Source organism: Gallus gallus, chromosome 2, assembly GCF_016699485.2.
Source record: "Gallus gallus isolate bGalGal1 chromosome 2, bGalGal1.mat.broiler.GRCg7b, whole genome shotgun sequence".
NCBI classification, from domain to species: Eukaryota; Metazoa; Chordata; class Aves; order Galliformes; family Phasianidae; genus Gallus; species Gallus gallus.
Genome location: NC_052533.1, coordinates 76309400 through 76323226, shown reverse-complemented (window position 1 = coordinate 76323226; position 13827 = coordinate 76309400). Strand labels below are relative to the sequence as shown.

The 13827-nt window shown below is 33.8% G+C and overlaps 1 protein-coding gene across 1 annotated transcript in view; it reads right to left on the bottom strand.

Annotated features, from left to right (window-relative positions):
- The window catches only part of DNAH5 (dynein axonemal heavy chain 5), a 127863-nt gene that overhangs the window by 73759 nt on the left and 40277 nt on the right, over positions 1-13827 (bottom strand). Inside the window, exons 18-30 of the mRNA XM_040695761.2 lie at positions 11704-11863; positions 10968-11210; positions 9941-10131; positions 9756-9855; positions 8207-8343; positions 7404-7605; positions 5674-5909; positions 4629-4847; positions 3886-3948; positions 3105-3343; positions 2172-2412; positions 1477-1676; positions 525-678 (exon numbers count right to left, since the gene is read on the bottom strand). Of these exons, the coding sequence (XP_040551695.1) occupies positions 525-678; positions 1477-1676; positions 2172-2412; positions 3105-3343; positions 3886-3948; positions 4629-4847; positions 5674-5909; positions 7404-7605; positions 8207-8343; positions 9756-9855; positions 9941-10131; positions 10968-11210; positions 11704-11863 (2385 nt within the window). The remainder of the gene's footprint in view (positions 1-524; positions 679-1476; positions 1677-2171; positions 2413-3104; positions 3344-3885; positions 3949-4628; positions 4848-5673; positions 5910-7403; positions 7606-8206; positions 8344-9755; positions 9856-9940; positions 10132-10967; positions 11211-11703; positions 11864-13827) is intronic.

Here is a 13827-nt window from a genome sequence, read left to right as displayed (position 1 = left end):
GAAAAACATAAATCTTCTGCTTGCATAATAGAACTTATTTTATACTTCACTGACAAGCCTGCTATCCACTTTTTTCTTCAAAACACTCTTAGAGAAGAACACAGAAAATGTCTTATTCTTGAGAACTCATGCTCCAAATTTGAAGACTCTTTCTAAAAACTATATTAATTTTAATTCAAAAAGCAATGTAGAAAAGTTTAAGATTCCCAGCAAAACTGGAAGTAGTACTGGGCTAGTGACAAACAAGACTAGGTTAATCTAAGAATACTGATACTAGGCACAACACACAAATATTGATTAATAATTTAACAGTCTAGAAATAAAAAGATCAACCTTAGGACATTTTTATTATTCTTTCTAATACAATACTGCTGCTGAAATTGGTTACCTAATGTCTTACTAAGTCTAATTTTGCTAACCATTAAGACAATGAAGCTTAAGTTACTGCATCCATTATGACATCATAGTTACATTTTATTCTTAAAATACAGGAACTCAAACTGAAAAAAGGCAGATCCGAAAACCTTTGGAAGCTGCTTTGCTATGTCACCACCAACAAAAACAGCTTCTAAATAAATCCACAAGTTCTGCACAGTTATCCAGTTCTCAATGATATCTGTCGTGTTGGAAAGATAGTGCACCCATTTCTGAATCTGTGTCTTGAAGGGCGTGTTGTATCTAAAATAAATAAAACCAAGTTTTTTTAATTTAAGAAGGAAACAAGTCTCCTGAAAGCCAGCACAGTCCCCTAACATAAGGAGGAGGAATATTCCTGCCATTTTTATTGTTGTCAGGTTAAAGTACACAAATCCACACTTGACTCAGCACAGATAAAAGCCATAAACCTAATCAGCTCCAGTTTGCCGCTTTGTCCACATGGTGTGTAGTACAGCTATCAATCAATAGGAACTGACAGGAGCAAAACTTAAATTTCACTCTAAGGCAATGCATATTCAAAAAGAGACTATGTAACATTTTCAAAGCTTCAAAACTCACAGTGGGTCCTTATTACACAAACATTTGCTTTTGAACATCTTTCTAATGATCAGGATCTGTGTTCCTTGTTTTATCAAGGGGCTTCGACATTCCACATGAGATAATTTGTAGCTCATTTTAATAGGGATTTTCATCACCTTCAGTAAAAGTCTCTGTAAAAGAGGTGGTGGCCTACCACTGGGGAAGAATAGCAATGCCTGTAATCCCAGCAGGACCCCTGCCACAACAAGGCAGTGCTCCCTTTTATGTTTGTCACCGCTCTTGCATCCATGGAAACTGTCCAACTAATTAGTCAGGAAATCTGAACACATCATTTCAAAACAGGAATATAGACAATGAGAAGTAGCCCATGAACAGCTCAAGGACAAGAAAGCTTTTAGTTTTTATCTAGATGTTTACTTTCCTTCTCCTTTGTGAAACAAAGCCTCTTGCTTGTATTTATAACTTACACATACATGTAGACTCTGCTTTTCTTGTTACCTGTTACTCATGAGAGAACCAAGAATCATCAAGCTGTCCTCCATGGTAGCAATTGTTTCTGATATGCTATCTCCTCTTAGAAGAAGTTCCCCACGGGTTTTAAAGTTTGCAAAGATAAATGTTTTGTTATCCCATTCAGCTATCACTTGTTTTAACTTCTGTTCAATGTCTCTCTCCTTCACAGCACTTATGCAGATATCCTTTTAAATAAATAGAATGTCAGAACAAGTTATAAATCATTCAGGTCTTTGGTATCCAAATCTAACTGTTATTTCCTTTAGCCTTGGTTAGGCTGAAGAGCAACTATTTATCAAGCGGAGGTCCCTTCCAATCCAAGCCATTCTACGATTCTAAGTAGAAAGATCTGAAGACATGAAAACACCATAACCAATAATCCATGTATCAATTCACAATATGGTAATGTTAGTGTGGCTAATAGAATGATAACAATGATTATTTTTCATACCTTTAATACTGTAAAACATGCTCACAAATGAATTAATTGTGAGCCAGATTACATGTTTAATAGAATTTACACCACAATATATGTCATTATTTTATACAGAAAACGTTACTGATAGTCTATTTCTTGGTTCTTCCTTTGCAGATAGTTTTCCCTCTTAATACTGCTACTCAGATATCTATTTGAGCAGATTATTTTGTTTCATGCATCCATTTCTGTTCCTTCAGAATACCTCTATTTCCTCTTTATATCTGAGTAGAGGAGCCTCCATTATATTCTTCAGTCTCAGTGTTTCACCTTCTACAGCAAAGTTGTGTTCAGTGAGTTCTGTTATCCGCTTCCAGTGCCGAGGCATCATTGCTTTACTTGACATATGTTCCAGCAACGGGCAACATTCACAGAAGTCTTCAATAGTCTTCTTTAGGTCAAAAAAGGCCTGCCACTCCTTTACACCACGAGGAAGCTTATGGCATCTACATAAAAATAATCCAAGCTTCTTCACATATATTCAGATATCCTACTTCCCATTTAACCATCATATATCGTTTTAATAGTAGATGACATATCCTCCAAATTCAGGTTCCCTGTATTTTGAGGATTTTGTACATGACTAAATCTGTTACCAAACTATTTCACTGACCAATAACTGCACGCTTACAGGCACGATCTAAGGAGTGTATCTGCATAATTCTATTGAAGGTCCAAGTGACCATCAAATACAATTGGATCACTTTATATCTTGATTTCAACTTTTGGTGAGGTTCATGATAAGGACTGCTCTATTCTCTTGAAAAAACTCTCTTCCTCTAATTTTGTAGCAAAAATATTCAGTCTACTTTAGACATCTCAGGTAAACCTCTATCTCTCATGATTAATAATGTTAAAAGAAATAAGTTAAATTTCCTTTATGAACAAAATAAGCTGCATAAACTTTAATGTATGTTCAAAGGAAGAGAAGAAGAATAAATATATATCCAAAGCTCTCTCAGGAGCAATAATCAAATAATCCTCAATATTTGGAGTATAGTCTGGCTTCCTTAACTTAGGAAATTGGTAGTGGATATATTTTTTCAATTAAAATTAATAGTGCTAACTATTATAACTATATTTAAGAAGTAAAATATATATATATATTAGCCATCTTTTCACAGAACCAGTTTCTCACCTGTTCTGAAATTCCAGAAGTTCACTGCTAATTTTGCCAATATCCAATTCTGACCAAAGAATATCATAGTACCCACTGACTGCGTCAAGGACATTGTTATATAGATTATAGAGTTTCTGTAACAGATTCAGTTGCTTCTTTATTTCAAGTAGCTGAGGATATTGTGTAACGGGCAAGCCAAAAAGATCTTCCCCATCAGTATAAGTAATATATTTCCGAAAGAGATTATCAAGTCGATTCTAAAGAGAGATTAATGAAACATATTTAAGTAACTAAATATTCAAGATCTGGCATTTTGCTTAGAGGTGCTTTGAGGAAAAAGGAGACAAGTAGACAACTAGAAGTCATCATTACAGGAACATAAATTAGCCACTGTATAAATAAATATTTGAACAGGAGAACCAGTCTATTTATTTATTTATTTATTTATTTATTGAAGAGAAGAACAAACAGAAATGGGCAAAAATGCAGATGTGAAAAAGACACAGTAATGAACACAAGAACAGCTTATAGCCAAATACAGTAAATTTGAGAGACTATCAGACTAATAGACTATCTAGTTACTATTACTCAGGTCCTAAGAACATAGTTTTAATCAGCATTCCTTTAAAATGTATGAAAAAATGTCACCTTAGCTTTCATTACATTAAAACAGTTCTGACCAATCAGTAACCCTATGTACAAATGAAAATCAGTTCATCTATCCCAATTCATTCTCAGAGCCTTTAGTTGTTAGTTTATTTGCATTAAGCAATGAGAAAAATCTTAGAATTAATAGTACCTGAAACATGGTAAGCCTGTCACTGGCTTCCTGAGGCTCTAAACCAACCACTAGCGGCCCACTCTGAAAAAAATGGAATTAGAGTGAGTGAGTTTAGAGGGCTGGGGGGCGGGGACATCAAATTAAACAACAATGCTAATTTGAAATGCAAACATTTTTGGTGTTGCAAGACTTCATGCTTATACCAGATAAGAGCTGATAAGACAGATTACAAAATTACTAAAAAGACCACTTTATTAAAAAAAAAATCATTTTTCTTTTAATACAGAAGTTTTGTTAATACTAGAAAATGCAGGCAGTACTAGAAAAGGTAGTAGTAGCTCCTTTTTCAAGAATAAGTAAGTATTAGTTAAAAGACTGGTTTGGCTTGACACGTACTCAGCTGAGAAGGAATATAAGAGTTGAAGTCATTTGTATTAACATTCAGTGCCAGAAATCTCTACTTACATTCTAATTTAATTTCTCTTAAATCCCAACCTTTATATTTGCACATGGTAACAAGCTATGTATTAGGAACTTAACGTGTCTCCAACCTTTTAGTGTTGATTACCAGCATAAATTTCAGTCACACACAAAAAATAACCTAATCTTGTCCTGCATTGAAACTCAGCTATCACATTAACAAGAATAAGCATAGTTTTCAGATAGTAGAGGAACATCCTACTATTTAGTCAACTCTACAATCTTTCCACGCTTCCACTGCTCTTCAAAAGCTCCTCTAACCCAATATCACAAACCCTTACCTGTTCATAATCTGAATAGAACTGTGCACAATCTTCAGTAAAAGTCTTCAGAGAGCTTATTAGCTCTCTTCTGAACTTTGGCTGCAAAGCAATGAGCTCATTCTGCACTTCATTTGCTCGGAACAGCAGCTTTTCCCAAGTGTAGTGCAAAGTATCCACCTTCTCTGACTCTTCCTTGGTCACAAGGAGATCATACTTGTTTAATATAGCATAGGATTCCTGTCAGAAGGTTGGATCAAGATAAACAGTTATAGATGCAAATTTTACACATATACATGCTAACATTTCAAACACTTAAGTACAGAAAATTATTTGCTAGAAAGAAAAGTTGTTCTTTTTATATAGCAAATTATATTTTATATACATAAAAATTATATTTTATGATATTTGATAGATAAGAATTTTCTATCATGCCACTTCATTTAAAAAAAAAAAGACAACCCTGACTATATTAGTATGGGTTATCAGGATTCAACAATGTATCTTGGCAAAAAGATTCTTCTGAATAGCTAGTCAATCCTGCATTTTGCCAAGTTACAGTATTCTTAAATTTATACTCCGAAGTCAGGAAAACAGAGAAACAGCTACTCTTTTTTTTCATTCTGCTATTTGACCAGAAGCTCCTACACTTACAGATGGTCAATAAATATATTCTAGTAAGCAAACTTCCTGAAAGGTGTCAATTCTGTACATTTATTTTAGTCCATGATACAGCTTTCTGGTAAAGTAATTGCTCTCACTCATTCTCATATAATTTGTTTGACAGTGCTTTTCATACACAATCGTCTTCTACAAAGTACCAAAAGTTTTCTTGCATTAATTATGCATATTCTTATTTCATTCTTATCTGAACCAGTTTCTACACTAATCACTAAACCCCCTATTGTAAAAGGTAACAAAAGGTTTAAAGTAACACAACAGGTCTGCAACCCAGCATCATCCCACCTGAAATCATATATTTTTAATGTGCACTGCTACATACTGACCCAGAAAATAACTGCTGTGCAGAAACATTACCCATATTTGCAACATTCTTGTTAACTACCTCAACAGGCCCAACTTGAGAGTCTATGGAAATCTGTAGTTCTCTAATGTCTTTTAATGCAGACATGGCTGTTCTTATGTCATCCAGATCCTCAATGCGACGATTTAACTTCCTGTCAGTTTCCTCTATAAAAGTGAAAATCGTTTCCATCTCTGTTCTGTACTTCTTATTACAATGATAACCCAAGACACTCATCCAGTCTTTGATTTCTGCTCTCAGTGCTAGCTTCAGATCAGCTGAAAACAGTGAACGTTTACAGTTATTTCAATATTATAGATATTTTTAAGATGTACTTTTAATCTTATTTCAATATGTATTCTTTTCAGTCCTGGTTCTGGTTTTTTCCTCAGTCTAACTATCCATGAAAAGAGAAGACAAAATCATTTTGACACCTTTGAGTAATTTATAGGATTACCTGCAATTCAGGATTGTTTTCCTCATAACCCTCTCAAAATACATCATCTTTCCAGTAGGAAGCTGAACTCCACACTTCTCTCATTTTGTTTATATAGCATTATACACATTTCTGTCCTAAAAACTACTAATAAATTCACTAATACTCTTATCTATGTCTAAGACTTTTCAAAAATAAACTTAAAAAAAAATCAAGGATGAATGCAGGGTAGAATCTAAAAGTCTGACTATGGAAGCTGAAGCTGACATTTAATGAAACCATTATATCTACCAAATGGATACTTTTTTAAAGATTCTTATCTATAGCATCAGTGGAACAAAGTGACAAAAATGTAGGGAAACTTGAAATCTTGCTGAGCTCCTACCCAATTTTGCAACAATCCAGCTCATTCCCTAAAGCTCTGCCATTCAGTTCAGATTTCTTCCTCACTGTTCTCAAAAGAGAAGTCAAAAATCCACACCAATACAAGCACCACATAACCTTTTAGCTGGATATAATTTCAACTCTGTTACAGCTAGATGTTCATTCACTGCGCATATTTCACTACTGTTTCCTCCTTTTTACACAGTATCTCTCTTTCCATGCTTAGCTCTTATACCTGATGGCATTTTAAATCTATTAAATATCAGACCTACCCTATCTCCATCAAGTTTTAGTAGCCAAGCTTTAGTATATAACAAAACACATTTGTTTGATACTTCCTCCTAATGAAGAAGCCATTTTCCTTTCTCAGATTTGTCATTCAGTGTAAAATCAGCTGCATGTATTTCTTACAGTCCACTGTAGTTCCTGACTGTTCTTTCTGTTATAGCAATGTAAAATACTTATGTGATATGGAAACTGAGCTAGAGAAAAGTGAAGATGCTAGGCTTCCACAGCAAAAAGGGAATCAGCAACATGTATGCTTCACTTAATTGATTGTGTTAAAAAGATGGCTTTTCATTTGAAATCAGTATTTGAAATCTTTTCTCATCACATGCAGCCAGGCAAGGAGAAAAGCAACATAAGCATAGTGTACTCATCTCAAAATGTATATGCTTATTGAAGCCAGTGACATAAGAATGAATAAACTCTACTATCCACCCCATAAGTGAGCACAAATGTCCAGAGAGGGGAAGAAACATCAGATGATCATCGCAACGCCCTGGTTAGTGTATTTTTGCATGCATTTACATCCAAAACAATAACAGCCACTCCACATTTCTGCTTTATATCTTTCACCTATCTCATTCATCCACAACTAAACATAATTTCTCCTCCCTATAGGAATCAGAAAGTATAATACTCTAGAAAGAAGTGGAAAGTTGAACTTTACCAGTGTACAGTGCAATAGCTCCCACACAGATGTATTCAGGCTCAGAACTGACTTTCATCTCCAAGTCTTTGACAAGTAGAATTTGAGATTCCACTTCAGAGAGTAATGGGTTTCCCATCATGAATTTTTCAATGGTTTCCTCCTTATCCTTCTGCCATATATGGTGGTAACAACCAAAACTCTCCAAAGCTGTAAGAACCTCCTGAAACACATTAGAAGTTCAAGAAAAGATCATCAAACCACGCATTACACATAATTTCTTAGTGTATTTATTATTCATTCATAAGCAGCAGGTTTGCCTCATCTTAGTAAAACAGAAGGCTGCTGGTAAACTTTGCTAATGAGCCTGCTTTAGCAATCATAATCCTTAGCACTGTATGCCAGTCACATTCAATTACAATAAAGTGATTCTTCAGTCACTAACAACTTCTATATGAATGAAACTGTATCCAACACATTTGTACAATTACTATCATTTCTATATTCAATATGCATGCTCAACCATAGTTAAGATTTATTTCATGGTGTTTTACTAATTGTAAATATATTTTCAATCATACTTAAACTTTACATAATATGCAAAATCTCATACATCCTTCAACACTGAGAACACTCTACCCAATGTAACTTTCAAAGCAGAACTGTAAATTTGTAGCAACACATTTGCCATCCACCATCCTACACTTTCTCAATCATATGCGTAACCAGGGCTTTCAATGCCTATCCTTTTTCCCCAAAGATATTAAGATTAGTACATTAGTACTCTTGGACAGTAACTTAAATTAACATCCCTATTGTCTTACCTTTTTTGTTGAATTAATAGCAGTGGTGAGTAAAGATACCAATTTAATAATTTCTTTGTGATTTGAAACACTCTTGAAGTAGTTCTTGCTCTGCACTGATTCAGACAAACTGAGAGATGCTGTATCTGATGCCCTATCTCCAAAGGCAGAGTCAAACACAAAAGCAGGCTTAGTACAAATTGCTACTGACAAAAAATAAAGACTACCTTTTTCAATAGGCATACATTTTAAAATTATTTCTGCTTACTAATTGAAAAGACAACTAGAAATCTAGGAAGCCAGTGTAGTTACCACACATTCAGAAACTCCTCCACTGTTGGTAAATTTGCTTCATTCATGTTTTCTGTGAAATTTGGAACAAGTTCCTCTCTAATTTTTCAAGTATAATCTTCCTCTTTTCCACCCAAAACCCTCATTTTTCTCTAAACAGTTAAGTGATTTACTGACATATCAGCATTGGCTGAGTCCGTAAATGAGTCCATCTCATGAGTCCATCTTTATTTTCTCAATTATGTGGGATAGGTTACAATTGATAATTTTAAATAGAAATTAATATTAAATCCTAGCAGACAATTTTGAAACAGTTAGGCCTGAAAATAAAAGAATGATAAACAGAACATCCTTTAGCTAGGGAATACCCACAGGATTGAAGTTTTCAGAAATTCATATTGCATCTCAAGCAAGAGAAAATCTTGGTTTTAATTTAATTATTTATATATAAAATTAAAACTTTATTTTAATTCCTCATGCAGTTCAAAGATTACTTACCTACTTCTTAGATATACAAGAGGATGTTACACTAAAAACATTTAATAGTTATACTTTTGAATTACCTGAAGCACGAAGTAGAAAAATTAATTTGATTTGATTCTAAGAAAATCAGCCATAAAAAAAAAATAGGAACTGAAGACAAAAGTATCATAAAGTTGCTTAAATTAATGTGTTTGATAACTTAATTTCAAGTTGGATCACAAAACATATTAATTCTTTTTAGCAATTTTAGTCTATTCAATCCTTCACACAAACCTCTCCACCAATACTGAGATTTATATAGACATCTCAACTCAATAACAGTTTTTGTTTAAGACTATCTTACCCTTCTTAAAAGAATGTTAACACAATTTTTAAAATCATTTTAAGATGTCAAGTTACAAACCACACTGGCAAATCACAAAAGATTTTGTGCCATGGTAGTGACTATAATTGTTTTCCAAATTCACTCAAAATTTCTGCTATGCTGCTGAAGCTGACGAACAGCTTCCCACACACTCCAAGTAGAACCCAAATCAGTACAACTCTCTGAATTTTACAACAAAATCTCCTTACTCAAATTCCCACAAGAAAGTATCTTCATGCAAGCTTGGTTGCTATACATAGGAAAAGCTCTGGCATTGTTGCATTCTAGTTCTTCTCCAAGGTGGATTAAAATCTGTGAACTCTTTATTCTGTTGCTTTTGATCTATTTTTCTGTCTAAAATCCTTTTACACATACTGTATAAATCACATTTACCCAAAACTCAAATTGAGTGATGCCAGAGTTTATCATTACCGTGCATGTTTTTCATTCCAGTCTCTTTCATTCCATCTTCAGAATCACTGTCTCCACTCTCACACTGCAACATAGCTAATTTTCTCTCTAATAGTTCTTTCTGTGGAAGAAACAAATGTTCATTTTCTATTTGCAGTAGTTTTAAAACTTTAATTTTGTATTAAGCACAGTTATTAAAGACAAACCTTGGATATTCTCTCCTTACTCCACTGCCCAACTCCTTTCATTACTTTTACAATACTGTCTACAGCTTCATTAAGCGTTTGCTGTACCTCATCCAAAGAAGGTTTCATGACAATATTGGGGATAGATAGGTTAATGCTGGTCTTAATGATAGGATGACCACTTGTTTTCTTCTTAGAGGCATTGTGATTTTCTAAATGAAAGAAAATAACAGCAAGAAAAAGAAGTTGTTCACATTTATTTCAAGACATCCATCTAGGGTTTATAATTGTATTAACCATTTCCTACAGCACAATATTGAGTAATGAGTATAATTTCTTAAAGAAAAAAAGATTCCTGAGTAGTTTAAAGGATGTATTGGTTCAGTCCATATTAGCACAAGCAAAAACTAAGTGCCATCTTATTTCTGTCCATGAAGCTCTATGTCAACTTGTTCTATACAGATAAGCTCAGTTCAACAGAAAATCCTGCTACCTGGCTTGTACTCACAGACAGCATATTAAATTGGGCAAGAAAACTCCACTCTTCATATTGTTTGGTTTATGTTCCATAGAGACCAAAACCAAATGCCTTTATTTTTGTTTCTTATAAGTAAGTAACAGAAAAATACTTCCAAAGAGTACTTCATCATAATCTATAGAAAGATCTGAAGGCAATTAGTAAGTGAAAAAGAAATCACTCTTTCATCTTTTTTTCCCATGAAGTTTTATATAAAAGTCAAGGTCAAACAGAAAAACTTCACTATCAAGTCCAGCTCCAAATATACTAACCAGTTCCAGAACAGTAGGGTCTGTCCTAAATGAAATGTTATCAGAATGATACTTTTCTATATTTACAGGGGAAAAAAATATCCTCTGGAAAAATACTATGTTATCAACTGTGATTTAACAAGACTCAGCTCACTCAGACTCCTGTGTCTTCCCTTCTCTTACATATCTGGCTCTTTTTTCAATATAGTTCTGCAATATTACATCTACATATTTCTTTCCATAGGCTAAATAAGCAGGCAAAGTACTGCAATATGGCTACCTGGGAGGCTGACCATGGAGGATGTATGGATGCACTTCCGTATGTTCTCCAGAGTATTTCGAGTGAGTTTCAAAAGGGCATCAATATTACAACCATTAAAGTAAGAAAGTAGTTCATTGGCTTCTTCCTCTAATATTTCTAATTCTTTTCTCCTCTTTTTTGCTGAAGGAGAGAGTCCAGCCCATATCTCAATGGAATTGTTGGAAGAAGTCAGGCTTTTTGATCTTCTTTCCTCCTCTGTTACTAAAACATCATAAATCTAGTTAGTTAAATCGATGTAGGAGAATTGAAAACACAATAAAGCAACACTTCCGTAGGTGTGTGAAACATAACTAAGTCTTACAGAAGTGCAAATAATACTCATTTGTCATTCTCTACCTCTATGTATCTTTTATTTCTAACCACCTTCTCTACTGGGTTCAAACTGGAGTAACAATCTTTCTTGCTTTCTCTAGGAGGTCCAGCACTTAATCAAGGCCTGTAAGTAGTTGTTTCCAGTTTATCAATATCTGAACATGCAAGTTAGACTGATAACATTGACCTATTTTGCAGATGACAGATGATTGTTAGATGATCCACCGTTAGATGATCCATCAAGCAGAAGTCTTTAGACATCAGATATTGATGGATACTTCAGCCAGCTGAGCAACAGCATCCCCTCCCCTTCCCCCCACACACACTCCCAACAATATTGACCACACAGAACAATAAGCACAGAGGGACAGTACAATCTTACCTGCATTTTTTCCCTTTATTTCACCAGTGGGAACAACTGGCTTCTCATCTTTTTTGACCTGTACTTCTGTGTCTAGTAACATGTTAATCAGCTCATTAGCTGCTTCTTCCACCAGTGAGCTTTTAAAATGTAAAGTCTGGGAACCTTTCATACAGAGCTCCTATTTATCAAATCAAAACAAACATATGTTCTTATGGTTCCTAGTTTTTATTTCTACTTCACAATCATAGCATCCTTTATTAGCACAAATTTCAAGGCTTCACATTTGTGAAGAACACAATCAATGCACAACGTTATTTTTAAATCTGTTTGTTCTGACTTTTATTCCCTATTTCTATTTAGTTTTCAATTATTTGTTGTGCCAAGTAAGACATCATAAATGTATTTCAAAATTGCTGTGACTTGTTTCCTAAATCACACAACTAATCCAGACTTAATATTATGAATTAATGTTTACAATACAAAACTGTGTTAAAGGGCTCTCAAAAGCAAGTACTTCTTATTTTTTTTTTATTTTTCCAAGGTAGACAGGGGAGACATTAACCTTTCATTCGATCATTTCTATTTTACATTACTTGGCTGTGCCATAGGGAGTATTAGCCAATTGTATTTTCTTTTTATATTCAAATAGGAGATAAAATCCATCCAAAGTTGTATTTTTGATTGGAATAAACACAAAAATTATTAACTGTGTGAAGGAAAAAAATGAGATTTAACAAAATTCAGAAATATTTTGAAGTATTATGCCAGTTTTCTTTCTTTAATACTTAAGGTAAAATTGATGAAGCAATTTTCAGCCATGTACAATGTCTTAAGTACAGTTGTCTTTTTTCTTCTTTTTTACCATTTATTTGTTTAAGCTTAGTCAAACCTGGCTATCTCTGCTTAATTAAAATTAATAAATGGAAAATTCAGATACTAGCAAGACTCAATCATTTCCAAATTTTAAGACACAATCTTTGATCTTTCTAATGATTTATTCTAGTTGAGAAAGAAGCCATTTCTGCTTTGTAGTATCAGAGTAATGATTTGAACAAATCATTTCCCTCCACATTAGTTATTATAGTTATTATTTTTGCAGTAGTTTCTTTGTAAACTTAAAGACACCTGACACTGGATAGACCTTATTTTTAGTCCTTCCTAGTAAGAAACTGAAATAAGTTTACAAATTTTGTTCTTATCTTCATTGCAGTTACTACACCACTTCCTCTGTTAACTCAAAGTATTGAACTGTTGTGGTGCTGTAATTGCTATAGAGAAGTTCAAGCTTTCTTTTGTGCTAACTCCCACATATTTTTACTTCAGTGATTGCATATTTTAGTCGTAGCCCTTTAGTCAAGAAACAGCAGCAGAATCAATGAAAAAGGTGTACAAAATACCATTAATTCTTTAAAAATATTCTAAGTTTCACATTGTGATTAACAACTAGCAGAGTTATACTGCAAACTGAGTTATATGCAAACTTAGAGAAACAAAATTTGTTTGCAGTGTTTATTACTACATGAGACTAGGCATAGGGATTTATCTATGTGATCTTCTATATTCTTTCCAAAAGCAAAGTTTACTTTAGGAGAAAACACAAGCTTGATACTATATTCTGAAACGCCAGAACAACTAACTACTGTCTGGTAAAAATAATTCTGATGTTCAATTTTATTACTAGTTTAATCAGCTTTAACAACTAGCTACTTACAGGCTTACGGTTAATCCTCCTCAGGATACAAGTATTTTGATGGGGTAAATGAAGTGACTTTTCCCAGATTAATTTCACCCTGGTACTTCTGAGCATATTTTGCATATACAAACTCAAGACAGCTTGAGATTTTGAAAGATATTCAGTACACAATCATTTCCATAGTATTTACTCTCCCAGGAAACCAAGTGCACTTATTATGGAGCTATTCTCTAGCATGAGACAGGCAATTCTGTTATGTAAAGGCACTAACAAGCAACAATGACCAAAAAAAAATATTATCACAGAGGAAAAACACTTGAGTGGTATCAAAGCATAAAAGAAATATCATGCAGAAGTTGACTTGACATTAATAAACTGAGGAAAGAATGCCGCTCAGACATCACTGCATTTTGTAATTTTGTTCCTATTTAATGTTCCACTGAAGAAAA